The 21,593-nt window shown below is 36.5% G+C and overlaps 1 protein-coding gene across 1 annotated transcript in view; it reads right to left on the reverse strand.

Annotated features, from left to right (window-relative positions):
* Positions 1 to 1,724: 1,724 nt before the first annotated feature.
* FUT9 (fucosyltransferase 9) overlaps positions 1,725 to 21,593 on the reverse strand; it is a 195,312-nt gene continuing 175,443 nt past the window's right edge. Inside the window, exon 3 of the mRNA XM_023205817.2 lies at positions 1,725 to 4,114. Coding sequence (XP_023061585.1) covers positions 3,027 to 4,106 — 1,080 coding nt within the window. The 5' untranslated portion in view covers positions 4,107 to 4,114 and the 3' untranslated portion in view covers positions 1,725 to 3,026. The remainder of the gene's footprint in view (positions 4,115 to 21,593) is intronic.

The raw sequence follows: 21,593 nt of genomic DNA on the forward strand, positions 1-21,593 counted from the left end.
CTATTGTCACTAGCTGTGATGTGTGTGTGCATGTGTGTGTATGTGTGTGTGAATGTGTGTCTTGAATAGATACCTCTGGATCTAGTTAACTCATAAGTAGAAAGAAAAGCAATTATAATTTTTATATTATAGCAATTATAAACAACAAAATTATAATTCCTTCTAGCCCTAAAACTCACAGATCAATGGACCCAGAGCTAAAGGGTTCCACTGGGTCGTTTAATTATTCCACTTCAAATTTAGGAAACAGTCTTCTGGGACTTAGTAATGGGGTTTCAATGCACCTGTTAGACACTTAGTAGTACTGCCTTGACTTGGGTCATATTATCAGTGTGTGATTATAGTCATAGTCCAACAAAGAGCCTAAATTTGTAGTCAACAATAGAGACAATGCCTTTAGGTCTTTCAGTCCTTTCAAATCATGAACATTCACTAGAGCCAAGGCAGGTTGAAATAATATTGAATGCTTCTCTGCTTTCAAAAAAGCAGGTGGCCCAGACACAGTGACTCATACCTGTAATCCCAGCACTTTGGGAGGCTGAGGCAGGTGGAACACTTGAGGTCAGGAGTTCAAGACCAGCCTGGCCAACATGGAGAAACCCATCTCTACTAAAAATACAAAAAGTAGCCAGGCATGGTGATACATGCCTGTAATCCCAGCTACTTGGGAGGCTGATACAGGAGAATCGCTTGAACGTGGGAGGCTGAGGTTGCAGTGAGCTGAGATCATGCCACTGCACTCCAGCCTGGGTGACAGAGTGAGACTCCATCACAAAAAACAAAACAAACAACAAAAAAAGCAGGTGCTTTCTAAATTTGTTAGCAGTGTATCCTCTTTAGATCTCTATGCTTTTTACAGGTCAAAAATTTGACAAATAAATGTAAATGTATTAATTTGACTGTCTTACCAATTAATTAAATATGGATGGAGATCTTTACTTATTGAGGAGGACATCCACATAAAAATATTATTTCTTAATGCATTGTGGTTAGAAGAGGTAATACAGAGAGAATAATATGTTGGGTCAAAAGAGTTAACAAGGTTTGCAACTCAGAAATATGTCAAACAGCTAAGCAATTGGGGAAATTTGCTACTTTTTTCCCCCATTAAATCAGCATTGACTCATACAAACTTCATTGAGAGTAGCACATGCATGTAAACAGTTTCAGACTGAATTGAAAGGAAGCTTTTGTATGTCTGTCCACATAATTGTAAGCTCATTTTAGGCAGTGATAGTACCTTGTTCATCTTATCTCTGTGGGTGTTAAGGCAGTGTCTGACACTGCGTTCAATTTTGGCTTAAGAAATATACCTGAGAATCAAACAATCCTCTATTCATTACAGGAATATTCCTCTGCTCAAATCTTTCTGGTGCTAGGGTGAGCTTATTCTCTTACAAGATAGTCTGGGTAGCTGGATCTATGCCCTTTTTACTGAATTCTTTTTGAATTTTGCTGATGTCAACTTGTAATAGGACTACTGGAATAAGTCACAAATAGACCCAAACGGATGTCCGCAGAACATTCTAATTTTTGGATGGATTTTTGGCCTGAATGGAATAAAGGCACTAAAGATTATTTTGAGGAATGCTTTCCTTGAAGAATCCTTAGTGGCCCGTCTTTTTTCACCTGTTGTCTCTGCTTATATCCAGCTCTCCTCTTCTCTAGCCTTCTGGAGGAGAATGCTATAGGCAGCTGCAAGTTCAGGAATATACTCTTCAAAATTTTCATGTAATGGTAGGTTTATTTTGGTTCTGTAAAGCCCTGAACATCATGGTCGTATGTGCTATGTATGAATAATTACCAAAATGGGATAAAAAAGTCATCTCCAATTAGTACTTCTAAAGTAGAACTATCAGTTCCTTGAAACAAACATTTTTCTGTGAATTCAATTGCATTTATTTATCCATCCAACAAATGTGCATTGAGATCTTACTCTGTGCTAACACTGTGTGTTTTCTATATATCCCCACTTTATTGTATTTAACATCTTGTATTTAATTCCTTGATGATAATTTTATTTAGGCTCTCTGAAATGATAGAACTCAAATCAAATGATAGGGCTCATCATTATGAGCCAAATCTTATATCCATATGGCAAAATAAGACCATTTTAAATAATAGGGCTTCAGAAAAAAAATCTTAAATTGATAAGTAATTAAACATTCTTCATAAATGACACCATTTATAAATATATAGGTATCATTTTTCTTTGTTATTTGAGGAAATTATTTGTTTTATTATGACAATGAGTGTTATCAGTAGCAGAAAGAGAACTGTCTTCAATTTTCTAAAGTATTATTGGGATTACTTCCCAGGTGCTGAAAATCACAACAAACTGTATATTTAAAAATACTTGAATAATTTAAGATCATGAGAATAAGTAGCTGCAAATCACCTTAATGAAAATAAATGAGAAGTCTAATAGCTTTCTGAATAGAACAGTTCTGCTTCGTATATTTCTTATTCACTCCATGAACAATTTCACCTTCACAAATGTGGTAAACAGGTAAAAAATAGATCAAATAGAGACAGTTAAACACTTCGTTCAACTTCAGAGTCAAAGAGGTTAGAATTCAATAGCAACATGTTCTTCCTTTGTTATAGTATACAAAGTTGGAACTAGACATTATAATACTCAGTGAACATTTTTCATACTTTAAGATGTGCACCTTCATTTCCCAAATAGATTAAACAGCTGATCAGTGTAGAAACAATAATCAAACCACAAGCTTACATTATAGACAACTACAAAAATGTGAAAAAACAATGTTTACAAATGATAATGAAGAATAAATTACTCTCCAGTGCACATAATTAGGTATATACAGGATAATTTAAAACCAAATGGAATGATTGCTCATGCTGAGCTTTTAAAAATCTCCACCAAAATATACATGTTACCCTAGAGAGGGTGATAAAAATAAATTGTGACACAATAGTAGTATGTTGCATCTCTTCTTATCCTCAATACTTGGATGATATTTCATCAAAATATTTATCAAGTGTGCAAGTGATGAAAAATTTTAATTCCAAAACCATTTCTCTAAATTACCAACAGATTTATATTCCTGATGCCTTTTCACATGATCACAAGCCAAGCAGGCATGTGATTCCCAAAATCGTGGAAGATTTACAGTGAAATCCTTCCTCCAGTTAAAGTAACTAAGGTACAACTTATTGTTTTTGTCGACTTCCTTCAGATACTTTGCTAGCTCACTGGGAGAGTTATAATCTTCCACATGAATGAATGAATCTGCTGGAATGTAATTCTCATAGTTTTCTCTAGATGGTCCCAGAACAACAGGTACAGAGCCAGCCAGAAAAGCATTGTAGAGCTTTTCCGTGATGTAATCCTTGTGGATTGAATTTTCAAAGGAAAGATAAAATTTACAAGTAGATATGGTAGGAATCAAATTTTTATCATTGACATATTCTCCAAATGCTTGCCCATAGGTATGGATTTCAATGCTCTTGCTTAGCTCATTGTAATACTTGACCCTGGCATGCTCAGGGTTCCAGTTACTCACAACCCAGCACACCAACTTCTCTTTGTTTGGCACTTCAAACACGAAGGGATTTGTGCTCACCGTCAAGAAGCCATAAGGCACTTGGATATCCGAGTCACGGCGATAAGTCAGAGTCAGGTTAAACAAGTGCTCAATGCCACTCTTCTGGGGAGTGTGAGTTGGTGATTCCAAATTCATCCAAATCCATTTCTGGAAGGGTGGCCTAGCTTGCTGAGGTAAATTTGTCAGATCCCAGCTGATGTCTCGGTGATGGATCAGAACTGCATGGGATTTGTTGTACAATGAACGGTCCGTTGTGAGATGGCATCCTTGGATGTTGAACATTGCTTGGCAGGATGTAAGGTCAAAGGTCTGCCCAAATGGCCACACCCACACCAGAATAGTAGTTTCATTAAAATAATCGGTTTTGGTGGAGAAGAAGTTTTTCATTTTCAGCACAGAGCTGGCTGATTCCATTGGACTGAAGATCCAGCTGTTGGTAGGTTTGATGTAAATGAGAAGACATGCCATGAAACAGCCCAGGATAATGCAGACAATTAAAAATGGGCGAAGAATTCCTTTGGATGTTGATGTCATAATTTTTTCTACGAAACAGAGAAAGATAGAAGGGGAGGTAGGGGTGGGAACAAAGAGATAATCATAAATATATTTGAGATATATTTAAAATCATAAATATGAGATAAACAGGTAGTAATCAACTGCATTTTCCTTTTCAGTGTTATCAAACCATTAAGAGAAACAGAACTTTCCTCAAAGCCAAGAAACTGCTTTCAAAAGGAAGTTTCCAAAAACTATTCTAAAAGTACCAGCATATCTTCAAACCAAGAAACTTTTTTTTTCAATGCTATCCTTAACTGTTCTATTTTTATTTGCTTGTAGAAAACTGGCACAACCTAAACTGTCATCTCTAAAGCCATGACTAGAAGTTTTAGTATTTTGTAACCACATCAGATTTGTAAACATTTCCCAGTTGATATAATCACTTATTTACTCTCATATTGATACTGTACTATAACTTTGTGGTTCAGATGGAATTCAATAGAAAACTAAACTGCTTTTTAAAAAGTTACATTTTTGTTTTTCTCGTTATAAATTTATCTTCACAGTTTGCAAATGCATTAGTATAATCATCCGGTAAAAAACATGGCAACTCTTGATTTGATACATTTCTAAAAAACAAGTACACTCAGGCAAATTTTATAAATTTAAAACTCAGAGTGTTTTGTTTTTATTTATATATTTGTCTTACAGTTTTCTTTGTTTACTTTTAGTAATTTGTTAGTACATCCAATATCTACCAAGATGTAATAATCAAATGTTCTAGTTGTATTGGAACAACTTTCTCACTTGTATAGCTTAAGGGTTTTAAAAGAGTTTTTCTTTGTATTAAGATGATATTGGTATTATAAAAATAAATGTAAACAAATTCTCAAAAAAGGGCTATATTGCACGAAGAACAACTTTGATGTCAAGGATTTTAACAGATTGTGGCTAAAAAGATGAGTGAAGCCTTTTTTTTTTTAAGAAAAAAAAGTGTCTTCGAGTTTTTTTCTCTTCGGCATTCATGCCTCTTTATGGGTATGAACACAAAAATACATTTGCAAAAACTATTTCTTGATAAAATTCTCACAGATCTTTGAACTCATGTTGTTTCTCTTATGAAAATAATATGGCCTATAAATTTCAGACTCATTAAAGTATTTTGAAATTTTGATAGAAGCTAGGACAGAAACATTAGATGTTTCCTTCCAAAAAAGGGGAGAAATTGTCCTTCATTTAATTACCTAAATTTATGTGAACATTAAAAAAAAGCACATTCTTTTGCTATGTAGTTTTTTTTAAAGCATATGAGACTCTCTGAGTATCTAAGCTTGACTGTGAGTCCAAAGATTTTGGACATTGCATTCTAGATCACTCCCAGGACTACATTAGAATCAAATATTGCAGCTTCCTGTCAAAGTTGGCTTCAGTTCTAAAGTCAACAAGAAAATGAAAACAAAAGGTATATATAAAATATGTTTAGGAGCTAAATTATTAATCAACCCTTGAAATACAGAGAAAATCAGGAAAGAATTATGAAGGAAATTTCAGTTATTCACAATTAAATGACACTGAAGGTTCTACATGCCAAATTTTGTTGTATATTTAAACAGAAGGAAATTATAGGTTTGCATACTTTCCAGAAAAATAATAAATTGGTCAACTCAAGAAGCTAGACAAAGAAAAATGGTAAAATGCTAAAAAATAAGAAGGAAAAATGTTAAGGTAAGGACCAGAAATTTGAAATGAGTAATAATGTCACAAGTTTTGAAAATACTCAAACTTTAGGCAAGAATAATGAAGAAAAAAGAAATTCAAATTTAATATCAAAAATAGCAAATATTTGTTGATTTAGCATGGATAAAAATGGAAGTAACTATTTTGAGTAATTTTATGTTGAAAAATTTGAAATATTACTGAATAGTTGTATTTTTGTACAAATATTTGTAAAAGAAAAATTCTGATTCAAAAGATAACAGTTAAAGAAATGGAATTCATAAACAACAACAACTAAAAGCAAATACTAGGTCTAAATAGTTTTCCAATAATATCAACAATTCAATAAATTGGGAATACCATCCACCTTTTTTTAAAAAAAAAATCATTTTAGAAAATACAAAAAGAAAGAAGCTTAACTCATGAGGTCAATTATAATCTTGTTACCCAAGCAAGATATGACTTTTTTTTAAAAAAAAGTCATTTGTGTTTGTGAACATAGATGTAAAAATACAAAAATTTAGCAATAATAAGTATTGGAAATAGATCATGATGTGATTCAAGAGTAAGTTTATGGAAGTTTAGTTGCATTTGATCCTAAGTATAAATTTAACTAATTGGACCATCTCTCAATTCCATCTAGACTCCAGAATTTACAGACTGAAAAACCTTACCGGAAGGGTCTCTTTTCATTGGAAAAACATTAACTTTTAATATGCATGATTTGACTGACTGTTGCAGCGTTTTCTTCCTGTGAGACCAATGTTTAATGGTTTTTAGAAATGAAATGCTCTGATTGAAAGTTTCCTTAAATCCTTCTTGAACTGAAATGCAATGGCAAAAACTATTAAATAAATGATGTCAGCTCAATATAATCAGGTTACAACTGAAATAGCCACCATTTAATAAATGCTCACCCTTAGCCATGCCTTGTGCCAAGAATTTTACACACATCATTTCATTTGATCCTTCCAGAACCCCTAAAAAGGACATCTTTTCTCATTCCTTCACAGATGAGGAAACTGCAGGCCACAGATATGGATAACTAGCTTAACCACTGGATTGTGCTCTCTCTTTCCTTCTATAATCCACTTTGAACAAATAATACAAACATGAATAATCCATTTGCTTTTGGTGTCTCAAGTTTTGTTGTCTTGATTTCCCTGGTCTCTATCTTTTATTCTGTAATTAAGAACTATTTACCCATGAGTTAAATTAAGATTAATTTCTCTTAACAAGAAGGATATCTGACATATATATATGGCACTTATCAGTGTCAAACACTGATTTGAGCACTTATATTAACTTTCACACACACACACACGTATTAACTCATTATATCCCCATTTTATTGATAAAGAAACTGAGGCCCAAAATGATTAAGTAACTTGTCCAAAACCACACAGAGAGTTAATGGGGCAAAATACTTTTCAAGCCCAGGCCAACTGGCTTTAGAATCTGGGCACTTGATAATTAATATTTTAGATCACTGTTTCCCCAGGTTGCAGCCAGAATATGCAATCATTTTAGTGATATCAGAACGTAAGTTTTGTGAGGAGCTATGTTTTCTTCACTGCTGTATCGTTATCACCAGAATGTAGCAGATGCTTAATAAATGCTGTATATCTCATATGAATGAATGGGTGAATTGCTGCATCTCAACTATGTACAGATACTATGCTTGATAGGTAACCAGATATACAAAAATGAACCAAATGTGAATGAATGAATATGTACTTTGTTTCTTCCTCTGTGCATTTACCATGGAGCTCTCTATGGAATGACTCCCATTAAAATTGGAATGCGGCTATTCCTACCACTAGAAGGGCAAAATCTCCCAGTTTTGCCTCTCTTTGTTTTGTCTCAAAGTTAGCATCTACCCAGAACATTTTAGTTCCATGTCTCAATTTCTCTCTCTCTCTCTCTCTCTTTCTCTCTCTCTCTCTCTTTTATTAGTCAAATGAGGAATTGGTCACTCGACAGGAACAACGTTCCTTCTACGGTGTGGTTTCCAGTTTTCATGCTTCCTGGATATTTCGAGGTTCTCCTTGTTAACTCTCTGCTCACCCTCTCCCCTCAATTTTTCACTGCTGTCAGGGTCAATTACTAAATAATAGGGGCAGTTACTCAGTAACGCCTACTTTGTACAGAACTGTCAAAAAAGTTTACTTCTTGGGGCCAAATTGACATCTCCTTGACAGAATCCTTTTCACTTATTCCTCATAACTAAAATTCAGTTGGATACTCACCATGTCTTATACTGGTAATCAATACAATCTATTTTAAAAACACCTGCAGCAGTGTTACTATAACTCACTAGAGATAGCAATAAATGTATAACACAAAGCAAATTGTAACAGTAAATAGGATAATTAAACCTTTCCAATTATTTTTAGTAGTTTCAAGTACTATGAAAGAATGTAACTTAAAGACTTTACCATCAAAAATAAAAGAATCTGGGCTAAAAGTACTGCTTAACAAGACATGGTATGTATGATTCAATTTTCTGTTAAGAGATCACTTACAGTCATTCTTAAAGAACACTCTACTGAATGTTAAAGAATGGAAGATAACTTGAAATAGAAAAAGATTAGAGTTGTAATTCTCAAACCACAGATACATATCAAGGTATTAGGGAGAAAAAATGTGAAACTAAGGAGAACAGGAGGCTCCCTCAAGGAGAGGCAGCCCTACTGTAAATTTTGATTTTGCGGGGAGGTAGGCATTGAATCCTTATTTTAAATGGAAAGAAACAAGAGCATACTATAGGACAAATTTCAATACTTGCTTAAAATGTGGAGATGGAACAGGATAGCTGAGCTTGTAACTTGTCACTTGGGGCATTATACCCAGATTGCAGTCACTACCTACCTCTTCAACCCACCTCCCCTATCTCTCATTAGCAGGATGGTGGGGTTGGAAGAGATTTTCCCTTATGCCATTAGGAGTTGCTGGGTCAGCACGTTTGACAGTCACTGTATACTACATTTACTATTTTTTTTGGGGGGGGGTGTGTGTGTACTATCAAACCATTCCTAATAAGACTTTTTGATAGCTGGTAAAAATATGTGAAATACGTAGACCATTTGAACAGAACTTTAGATCAACCTGAGGGTCTTCAAGATAAATTCATACCAACTCCAAAGACAAGAAATGAATCACTGACAAATTGAAGGGTGAATTAAAGTTCGCAAAGGCCTCAGAAGCAACCTCAGAAACAAAGTTGCTGTCTGACTTTCTTCTGCCCTCCTGTCTTTCACCACTCATTATCTCCTAAAGCAAGCAGTAGAAACTAGAATCCCTCTTTCCCAAGGCACTCATAGAAACAAGAACCCTTTTCCTCCAAGGCCACTAATAAAACCTAAAAATATTACTACACCTTCCACCCATCTTTCTGTGTAAGAACTGGCCATGAAGAAATTTCCTGACCTACCTTGTTCGATTGTAGGTCATAAGACCTGCATTCCAGAGAAGATCCTGCCTTTTACCAGAAGGAAGGAATGCTAAAGAGAAGCCAGGAAGAATCTTAACAGACTGGTCTTGCTGGGTTTCTCCCTTTGTTTATTTATTTTATTTTATTTTGCTTTTTTGAGATGGAATCTCACTCTGCCACTGGGCTGGAGTGCAGTGGTGCGATGTCGGCTCACTGCAACCTCTGCCTCCCAGGTTCAAATGATTCTTCTCCCTCAACCTCCCAAGTAGCTGGGATTACAGATACACACAACCATGCCCAGCTGATTTTTGTATTTTTAGTAGAGATGGGGTTTCACCATGTTGGCCAGGATGATGTTGACCTCTCCTGACCTCATGATCTGCCCACCTCAGCCTCCAAAAGTGCCAGGATTACAGGCGTGAGCCATTGCACCCGTCCCTCCTTTGTTTATCATTATTAGATCAGACCTTTTTTGCCCAGTCACATTTCTATATGACGGTCCATTCTTCATTAATCCCAAGCATAAAAATGAATAGTTCACCTTGAGTCTTTGAGTCTTAATTCTGAAGGCTCCCATGTAACATAAAGCTATGATCAAAGAAATTTCTTATGCTGTTATTAATTTTTAAATTAATCTGTCTGTTATAGTCAACTATTCTTCTATTAATCTGTCTTTGTTAGAGGGGTGTTGGCCATGACCCTTATCATGGGGAGGAAAGAGACCACCACCTTTCCATTCCCACACTGGCAATCGCTTCCCATTCTTCCCCTAATATTCCAGGATCCAAAGTATGTATCTTGAATCCTTCAAAGTATATCCATAATTATCTATATTTTCAAATAAGCCAAAACACCCCACAACAATACTATATGTAAATTCTCAAAACTACAAAAAAATCTCTTTATTTTATTTATTTATTTATTTGTTTGTTTGTTTATTTATTTATTTAATTTTTTTGAGACGGAGTCTTGCTCTGTTCCCCAGACTGGAGTGCAGTGGCACGATCTCGGCTCACTGCAAGCTCCGCCTCCCAGGTTCACGCCATTCTCCTGCCTCAGCCTCCCGACTAGCTGGGACTACAGGCGCCCGCCTCAGCGCCTGGCTAATTTTTGGTATTTTTAATAGAGACGGGGTTTCACCGTGGTCTGGATCTCCTGACCTTGTGATCCGCCCGCCTCGGCCTCCCAAAGTGCTGGGATTACAGGCGTGAGCCACCACGCACGGCCGAAATCTCTTTATTTTATATAAGCCATTGGTGTTATCTGACTCTTAACTATTAGTAATCTGTTTATGCAGGCTCCAATACGAATTTGCTCCCCATATAATCATTGTGATCTTCACTATCATAGTACTAGTACAGGATTCTGCAAAAATCTGAATACTACACTGAAGGCTTATAATTTAAATTGGGTGGCTTATCTTTTCTTTTTAGGTTTTTCGGTCGTTGTTTTATTTTACTCCTGCCTACAATTTTTATGCTAAGAACACTTGCAAGATTAAAAACAAAAGCTTTACGCTTTAGCTAGCTATTATACACCAAATTATATTCTGCCTCAAAGACCTGTAAAATTTTATATATTCATCACTGTGCTTTGAAAAATTCCCTTGAAACTTCAAATTCTATTGAACCTCTCTAATGGGCATTCCTCCTCTAAGTTCTCACAATTTTCTCCATTAAATTCTGAACCAAATGCCTCTTGCCTTTGGGAGAAATACCATTTCCTTTTTTGGCATGAAGACACTGGTTGATCTCTGGAATGCTATAAAATTTGTGTTTGTGAACCTTTCTCAAAGATCCTTAGATATAATCTCCGGTATTTCCACAGGTAAACCTTTATTTTATTTCCTCAAGCCCTGAGGAAGTTGCCACCAAATTATACCAATTTTGATCACCAACACTTTTCCTAAATATTCCTCAGAACGCTCTCTGATAGTAACAAGTCCCTGATTCATTTCTGCAGTGGGGTTGTCTTTAGACAGTCCAATGCATGTCTTTGTAATATTCATTTTTCTTCTTTCACTTTTGTCTCAGACATGTTTCTACAGGCAAGAGAGCTGACAACTACCACTTTTCCTGTACTGCAAATTTCTTTGTTTTAGGCACCTTCTACCGTCTCTTTCTTTGAAATTTTCTTTTCAAATTCAGGGATTCGCCTCTCTTAGTTTGATCTTTCATCTGCTCTCTCTCCTCTCTACTCAATCACTAGTCCTTCATCACTGTCTTTATTAAATTTAGAAGCTCTGTTTATTGGCTTCAGCTGCAGCTAGAGCCATGCGATCTGACACTGACCCCAACTGTAACCTGGCTCGTGCTTCACGTGCCCTTGGGGAATACCACAGACAGGACCAGAAGGTTCCTTGCTGGCATTTTTTCAGAACAAGCTTTCTGGCACCCTTTGAGGCCAGCAGTCTTTCATAACTTAGCTGTCAGTACCAGCACTTTCTGTGATTATTGTCAGGTTTTAGTCCCTTGCAGCCAACCAGTGCAAGCCAGGAGAACCTTTTAAAAAAAGTCCAAAACTCTCATTTTGGGCTGTAGTCTTTTGGACTTTATAAATGAGAGTGTCTTCCTTCCAGATGATAAGGTAGGGCAACTAACCCAGTGACATCTTGACATCTCCCTGTCCTTCATATCCATACCTAACCTATAACCAAATCCTGCCAATTTTACCTCCAAAATATTCCTTACATTAGTAAACTTCTCTCTATTTCCCTAGGTCAAATGTCCATGAATTCTTGTGTGGAAGACTGACATTTCTTTGTAAGTGGTCCACCTGGTGCTCTCTTTTGATCCTTTCAATTTGTTCACAGTACAGTAGATTAGTAGTCCTCAAAGGATGACTCTAGACCAGCAGCATCAGCAAGATCTGGGATCCTGTTAGAAAGGCAAATTCTCCTACCGGAACCCAGACATATGAAATCAGAAACTTTGGAAAGAGGCCCAGCGACATGCTTTGAAGAGCTCTCCAAGTGGATCTGATGTACACTAAAATTTGAGGATTCCTCCAATAGGGTGATGTTTCAAACTGCAGATCACATATACCGTTCTGTTTTAGGCCCGTTGATGAATTCCAATTGCTTATAAGATTAAAAAAAAAAAATGTTAAAAGTCTTCACGTAGCTTAAAGAGCCCTGGATAATGGGGACACAGCTTTTGTCTCCAGCTTCAGCACATGCCAATGTTGCATTCCCTCCGTCACCATTTGTCCCTCTCACAGAGCTGCTCCACCAGCCCTCACCTATCCCTGGCGCAGATTCCCTCCTCTCTTTACTGATATGCTCCTTTTCACTTTTCAGCTCTCAGTTCTACTGGCAGTAGCTTATGGAAAAATTCCTGACAGTCTCCCAACCTTCTCCCAACACACTAAATCAAAGCCCCAAGTACACATTTTATAGTACCACGTGTCATTTTTGCACAGCATTTGCCACAGTATCAAGTTTACCTAGATTTGTGTGAGTATATGATTAATGTTGTCATCTCTATTCAATTGTAACTAGGCTCATAAGGCAAAGATTGGGTGTTTTCACTCAGATTTCAATCCCTAGTGCCTGAATCATACTTGTCATATTCTTGCTCTCAACATATGTTTTATGACTGACCAAAGAGCTAACAATCATTCAGCATTTCCAATGTTTAAACCACCAAACTAAGATTTTTATATAAATTTTACCATTTAATCTTCAGGAAAAATATATTTCTTACTATTCATTTAACAAATATTTACATATATATTTGTTAAATGAACAATATATGACCATGTGTTTAAACACACACACACACACACACGTATATTTATTTCTATGTGTCAAGCATGGTTCCAAGCATTTTGCAGGTAATAATTCCTTCAAATCTCACAACCAGATGAAATACAGGTTAGAATTACATCAATTTTTCCAGATGAGGAAACTGGTGTACATCTTTCTGCCTCAGGCCACGCACATTGCTTTAAGAATAAACTGAGTGCAGTGGCTCAGCACTTGGAAGGCCAAGGCAGGATTGCTTGAGCCTAGGAGCCTGAGACCAGCCTGGGTGCCACAAAGAGACACCTTCTCTAAAAAAATAAGAAAAATTAGCCAGGTGGAGTGGCAATGCCTGTCATCTGAGCTACTCAGGAGGCTGAGACAGGAAAATTGCCTGAACCCAGGAGTTTGAGGCTGCAGTGAGCTATGATCGTGCCACTGCACTCTAGCCTGGGCAACAAGTCAGTCCCCATCTCTAAAAATTATATATATACATACACACACACACATGAAAGAAGAGAGAATATGAAGATTTCAGTTAACAATTGCAAAGACTTTTATGAATTATATGACTGAAAATTTATTTTATGATATATATTTCCCTGGAGTCATTGTTAATTAGAACAAACTAGATTAACCAACACTTCCCTGTCTGTTCTCTTTCTGGAAGTCAATGGCCAGGAACAGTGGTCACGTGCCATCAGGAGAGTATAGAAAGGTGAACCAGAACAGTGAAGGAGTCTAGATTTGTTTTATTGTTGGAGTGTTTAGGAAGCAATTCAAGGAACATCAAGAATTAATGATGCATTAATTGCTGATCCAAAGCCTCTGTGATAGTTGTATCCCCTCCTAGCCGCATTCTCTTTCGGATAAATTCCTTATGTGCTGCTCTGTTGAGTCAGCTTTGAAAATTAACTAACCTCAAAGAACCAAGTTGCCTAAAAACAATAAAGGGAGAGAAAAGGAAGAATGTAAGTAAACATTTCAATTATGTCCCTGAGTTTTCCACACATCATCAGCTGATTTTTTTTTTAATATTTGCAAGTATTTATTTATTTATTTATTTATTTATTTTATTTTATTTTTTTTTTTTGAGGCGGAGTCTTGCTCTGTCGCCCGGACTGGAGTGCAGTGGCCCGATATCAGCTCACTGCAAGCTCCGCCTCCCGGGTTTACGCCATTCTCCTGCCTCAGCCTCCAGAGACTACAGGCGCCTGCCACCTCGTCCAGCTAGTTTTTGTATTTTTAGTAGAGATGGGGTTTCACCGTGTTAGCCAGGATGGTCTCGATCTCCTGACTTCGTGATCCGCCCGTCTCAGCCTCCCAAAGTGCTGGGATTACAGGCTTGAGCCACCGTGCCCGGCCTGCAAGTATTTATTTTAATTACTGAAAACGAAATAAAGGATTCCCTCTCTGTAAATTTTTATAACCCAAATTCCCCGGATCTTACCAAACTGCTGTATAAGGTCAGACATTTACTGACCATATTGTGATAGTTTGATCCTTTGCTGATCTTACCACTGGGAATTTCTCTTCTTTCCCCAGTTGTTTCTGTAAAGGACCACAGGAGTTTTATATGGATTCCAAACTTTTCTAGCAATTACAGTCTGCACCCACCCTACTCACCCTTTATCATTTGGCTGCCACTAGTCTGAGAATCTGTCTGATGCAAGCTTACTTCTGCTCCTCCCTATTGGATGTGTGGGCCCAGAATCCCAAATTCAGTGGTTCCTTGACCTCTAACTCTGCAACTGCCAGTCTGGCTTCATGTTGCAGCTGGGGAAAACTGACTATCTGCATCAAACTTTGTTGCTGATTTCAGTGGCTTTGAATTCACTGAAACACTCACAACATCTTTTCCAGAACACTTTCCTTAATTTCTGGTCCTCTATCGGCTAATGATAGAGGCTTTAGTCCAGTTCACAGGGCAAGGTAGAGAATCCATGGGAAACCAACTGCTTTACCCTCCTTGACTCTTCCCTACACCCTTTTTTCTAACATTAGGCCAGGCTGGTGACCTGGTCTAATCTTTTGCTATTATGTATACATAAAATTCTTGCTCTTCCAGTTTGTGATGGTTAATTTTATGTGCTAACTTGCTTGGGCCATAGGATGCCTGGATAAATGGTTAAACATTCTTTCTGGGTGTGTCTGTGAGAGTGCTTCTGGAAAAGATTAACATTTAAATTGGTGGATTGAGTACAGCAGATAGCCCTCCCTAATGTGGGTAGACATCATTCAACCCATTTTAGGGCCTTAATAAAGCCAAAAGGTAGAGAAAGGCTGAACTTGCTGTCTGCCTAACTGGTTGAACTGGAGCATGTATCTTCTGTCCTCAGGTTTCCTGGTTTTCAGTCCTTAGATCTGAACTGGAATTGACACCATTGGTTGTCTGGGTTTCAGGCCTTCAAACCACTCACAGCTTTTCTGAGGCTCCAGGTTACAGATGGCAGCCTGCAAAATTTAGCTTTCATAATCATGTGAATCAATACCTTATAATAAATCTTTTCCTATACAGATAAATCTATTTTATATGTATTCCATATATATGATAAATCTCTTTCCTGTTGGTTCTGTTTCTCTGAGAACCCTAATACACAGTTACAAAACAAACACCATCGTGCATATAAAAGGACGTTAACATACTAAGAAGAAGGCTGCAGGAGCGAAAGAGAGAGTATTACCTTAGATGGGGCATTGCTATGACAACAGTTTCTGCATCAGACCAAATTTTGCAGGCTGATCATCTTTTGAACTCATGGGAAACTAATTAGTACCAGCTTTGCTGAGATTAAATAAAAATGTATCACTGCAGTTAATGAGGAGCTCTGAAACTTCAAGTTCAATTTATAATAAGAGAACAAACTAAATAGAAAAAATAAGCCACAAAGAAGTCAACAGCCTAAGAAATAATATGATAAAAGTGTAGCTAAAGAGATTTTTAGGAAAAAGGCAAGTTTAATCAACTTGCAGCTGAGTAATCTGAAAATGAACTAATGAACATACTTTTTAGAAATTGATGTTACTAGAAAAAAAGTGGAAAGGCAGAGTTTAGAAGTGAAATCCAAGAATGAGAACTCACTAATCTTAGAGAGAAAAATTTCTCGAACCTTAGAGGAGAGGATTTTTCTTATATCAGGAAATTTCTTTGGCTCCATTTCTTTCTCCATAGTCTGAATGGAACATCTTCAAGGGTCATCTTATACTTTTGTCTGATTTCATTCCTAATAAACAATCTTGTGAATATTAAGTTTACCAAGTTGCTAACTACTCAGAAAAAAGTTCCATATTTTGTGAACACAATAGTGAAAATGGAGGCCACTAGAAGATAATACATCAAAGAGAACATTCTTGCTTTTTTCCCTCCCACCATAATGGAAAAGGCATCTGTCCTCACATCTAAAACTGATTCCTCCTCATTAAATTATGAAATCTAAATGAGTAAAGTGATCTCATTCCATAGATTATTTTATATTTTTGCTACATCATTCTTTTCTATGTTTTTACTGGTTGTTTTCTATCAGAATTTTAAAAAAGTCAAAGTTCTCTTATCTTCTATTAAAGAACCTCCATCTTCCCACACATTGCTCCTCTGTTTTCTCAAACAGCCACATTATTCATGTACCTGCCTAAGGCTCTGACTGGAAGTCATTATTTATTTCTTCAATTCCCTAAATCCTACATCTAGTCAATTACTATATTGAGTCCTTTGAAATCCTGCGGTATTTGTTAAATCTCACTCCCTGTCTCCATCCTATCGTTACTTCATTGTTTAGGCTTATATCATTTTCTGGATTATTATAATGAACCATTCACTATTATAAATGATGTTAGTCTTGCTTTCCTCCAATTCAAAGCAAACACGATGGCTTGAGTGTTTTTCCCCCCTTTCATTCCTTCTGTTAAAAAAAAATTCTAAAAGTATTGTTGAGGAGGAAGGAGTTAAAGTAGCTAGCCTGTAACTCCTTCTGATTATCAGGGGATTCCCCTGGAGAGTGGGGAAGGAAGGTTGGTGACCTGGTCTCATCTCTTTGTAAACATAACAACTGGGTCCCCAGGACAACAGACTAAGAATGTTTGCTAAAAAAAATAAAAAATAAAAAAGCATTTTTATCTATGAGCTACTTTGAGAAAGGTGTTCTTGATTTAGAATTGCTTACTGTAAACAAGCCTAAACTTTGATGAATTTATGAGACATGGCTCCCTAGGGAATGTCACATAAGCTATACAACAATCTTAGGTACAAAATAGAGATGCTTCTCTCTCAGATCACAGCAGAATAAAACTGGAGATCAACTCCAAAAGGGATCTTCAAAACCATGCAAATAAATAGAAATGAAATAACCTGCTTCTGAATAATCATCAGGTCAACAATGAAATCAAGATGGAAATTTAAAAATTCTTTGAACTGAATGACAATAGTGACACAATGTATCAAAACCTCTGGGATACAGCAAAGGCAGAGTTAAGAGGAAAGTTCATAGCTCTAAATGCCTACATTGAAAAATCTGAAGAGCACAAGCAGTCAATCTAAGGTCACACCTCAAGAAACTAGAGAAACAATAACAAATCAAACCCAAACCTAGAAGAAGAAAGGAAATAAGCAAGATCAGAGCAGAGCTAAAAGAAATTGAAACAGACAAACAAACAAAAAAAAAGATATATAAAACAAAAAGCTGGTTCTTTGAAAATAAAAATAAAATTGATAGACCATTAGCAAGATTAACCAACAAGAAAGAAAAATCCAAATGAGCTCAATCAGAAACACAATGAGAGATATTACAACTTACACCACAGAAATACAAAAGATCATTCAAAGCTACTAGGAACATCTTTACATGCATAAACTAGAAAAGCTAGAGGAGATGGATAAATTCCTAGAAAGATACAACCCTCCTAGCTTAAATCAGGAAGAATTAGATACCCTGAACAGACCAAAAACAAGCAGTGAGATTTAAATGGTAATAATAAAAAATTACCAACAAGAAAACAAAATCCACGACCAGATGGAGTCATAGCTGAAATCTACCAGACATGAAAAGAATTGGTACCAATCCTATTGAGACTATTCCACAAGATAGAGAAAGAGGGAATCCTCCCTAAATCATTCTGTGAAGTCAGTATCACCCTAATACCAAAACCCAAAAAGGACATAACCAAAAAAGAAAACTATAGCCCAATATCCCTGAAGAACATAGATGCAGTATTCCTTAACAAAATATTAGCTAACCAAATCCAATAACATAGCAAAAAGATAATCCACCATGATCAAGTAGGTTTCATACTAGGGATGTAGGGATGTTTTAACATATGGAAGTTAATAAATGTGATACACCACATAAAAAGAATTAAAAACAAAATCACATGATCATCTCAATAGACACAGAAAAAGCATTCCACAAAATCTAGCATCTCTTTATGATTAAAACTCTCAACAAAATCAGCATAGAGAGGACACTCCACAATGAAATAAAAGCCATCTGTGACAAACCCACAGTCAACGTAATACTGAATGGGGAAAAGTTGAAAGCATTCCTTCTGAGAACTGGAACAAGACAAGGATGGCTACTCTTACCACTTCTCCTCAACATACACTGGAAGTCTCAGACCAATCAGACAGGAGAAAGAAATAAAGGACATCCAAATCGGTAAAGAGGAAGTCCAACTGTCACTGTTTGCTGATTATATGATTACATACCTAGAAAACCCTAAAGACTCCTCCAGAAAGCTTCCAAAACTGATAAAAGAATTCAGCAAAGTTTCCAGATGCGAAATTAATGTACACAAATCAGTAGCTCTCCTATACACAAACAACGACCAATCTAAGAATCAAATCAAGAACTCAACACCTTTATAATAGCTGCCAAAAAATAAAAAATGAAACACTTAGGAATTTACCTAACCAAGGAGGTGAAAGACTGCTACAAGGAAAACTACAAAACACTGCCGAAAGCAATCACAGATGACACAAACAATAGGAACCATATCCCATGCTCATGGATGGGTAGAACCAATATTGTGAAAACGACCATACTGCCAAAAGCAGTCTACAAATTCAATGCAATTCCTAACAAAATACCACCATTATTCTTCACAGAACTAGAAAGAATAATCCTAAAATTCATATGAATCCAAAAAGGAGTCTGTATAGCCAAAGCAAGACTAAGCAAAAAGAACAAATCTGGAGGCATCACATTACCTGATTTCAAACTATACTATAAGGCAATAGTAACCAAAACAGCCTGGTACTGGTTTAAAAATAGGCACATAGACCAAGGGAACAGAATAGAGAACCCAGAAATAAACCTAAATACTTATAGCCAGCTTATCTTCGACAAAGCATACAAAAAACATAAAGTGGGGAAAGGACACCCAATTCCACAAATGGTGCTGGGAAAACTGGCTAGCCACATGTAGGAAAATGAAACTAGATCCTCATCTCTTGCTGTACATAAGATGGATCAAGGACTTAAACCCGAGTTCAAGATGGATCAAGGACTTAAATCTAAGACCTGAAACCTTAAAAATTCTAGAAGATAAGATCGGAAAAAACCTCCAGACATTGGCTTAGGCAAGGATTTCATGACCGATAACCCAAAAGCAAATGCAATAAAAGCAAAGATAAATAGCTGGGACTTAATTAAATTAAAGACCTTTTTCATGGGAAAAGGAATAGTCAGCAGAGTAAACAGACAACCCACAGAATGAGCGAACATCTTCACAATCTATACATCTGACAGAGGACAAATACACAGAATCTACAATGAACTCAAACAAATTAGCAAGAAAAAAACAATTCCATCAAAAAGTGGACTAAGGACATTACTAGACAATTCTCAAAAGATGATATACAAATGGCCAATAAACATATGAAAAAATGCTCAACATCACTAATAATCAGGAAAATGCAAATCAAAACCACAATGTGATATCCTTACTTCTCCAAGAATGTCCATAATCAAAAAATCAAAAATTAATGATGTTGGTGTGGATGCGGTGAACAGGAAACACTTCTACAGTGCTGGTGGGAATGTAAACTACTACAACCACCATAGAAAACAGTGTGGAGGTTCCTTAAAGAACTAAAAGTAGGACTACCATTTGATCCAGCAATCCCACTACTGGGTATCTAGCCAGAAAAAAAAAAGTTGTTATACGAAAAAGATACTTGCATATGAATGTTTATAGTAGCACAATTCACAATTCCAAAAATGTGGAACCAGCCTAAATGCCTATCAATCAATGAGTGGATAAAGAAACTGTCGGTTGTATATACGATGGAATACCACTCAACCATAAAAAGGAATAAAATAATGGCATCCGCAGAAACCTAGATGAGATTTGAGACTATTATTCTCAGTGAAGCAACTCAGGAGTAGAAAACCAAACATTGTATGTTCTCACTCATAAGTGGGAGCTAAGATATGAGGATGCAAAGGCATAAGAAGGACACAATGGACTTTGGGTACTCAGGGGGAAAGGGAAGGAAGGGATGAGGGATAAAAGACTACAAATAGGGTGCAGCGTATACTGCTTGGTGATTTGTGCACCAACATCTCACAAATCATCACTAAATAACCTACTCATGTAACCAAATTCCACCTGTTCCCTAATAACCTATGGAAAAAAACATGTTTAAATAGAACTATGGAGAAAAAAATAAAATGGAGATGCTTTATAACATAAATGCTTCCTATGGGGTGAGGTGACACTGTAGCCTTCTATTATTATCAACCAGAGATTATGTGTCTAATGTGAAAAAGAGGGCTGTGGAGGCTAATAGGATATTTCAGACCTCTTCTTGCCTCTTCATTGATTGAATCCTTAAACTACAGGAAAGCTTCATACTGGACACAATCTCTCATTGAAGTGAGTCTGATATGACAGTCTTATTTTATATTAGCTTAATGTTTATTGTATACAATTTTGAAAATACACACATAAGTAAATGAAAGCAATCTATACTTCAACTCACAGAATTAATAACAATTTCTAATATTTACTGTATAGATCTATTTCCTTATCTTAACTATATATTTACCTATCTAGTTTCAATGACTAACTCTGTATGTTATTTTTATTCTTTATTTTTTATTATGTTTTTTTTTGAGGCAGAGTCTTGCTCTGTCGCCCAGGCTGGAGTGCAGTGGCCGGATATCAGCTCACTGCAAGCTCCGCCTCCCGGGTTTCCGCCATTCTCCTGCCTCAGCCTCCCGAGTAGCTGGGACTACAGGCGCCCGCCACCTCGCCCGGCTAGTTTTTTGTATTTTTTAGTAGAGACGGGGTTTCACCGTGTTAGCCAGGATGGTCTCGATCTCCTGACCTCGTGATCCGCCCGTCTTGGCCTCCCAAAGTGCTGGGATTACAGGCTTGAGCCACCGCGCCCGGCCTGTATGTTATTTTTAAAAACAGTAATGAGAACCAGTAGGTAAAGATATCTTTTCTCCTGCTTTTGTTTTCTTTCTTTCTTTTGTTTTTTTTACTTAACAGTAAGTTGGGAGCATTTGCTTAAGTCATCAAAAAAATTTCACTTTTATTTACAATAACCAAATGAATGGATAAAGAAAATATACACAATAGAATACTGTTTAGCCATAGAAAGGAACAAATGCTGAGCTTGGAAGACATTAAG

The sequence above is a fragment of the Piliocolobus tephrosceles genome, chromosome 5 (assembly GCF_002776525.5).
Source record: "Piliocolobus tephrosceles isolate RC106 chromosome 5, ASM277652v3, whole genome shotgun sequence".
NCBI lineage: Eukaryota > Metazoa > Chordata > Mammalia > Primates > Cercopithecidae > Piliocolobus > Piliocolobus tephrosceles.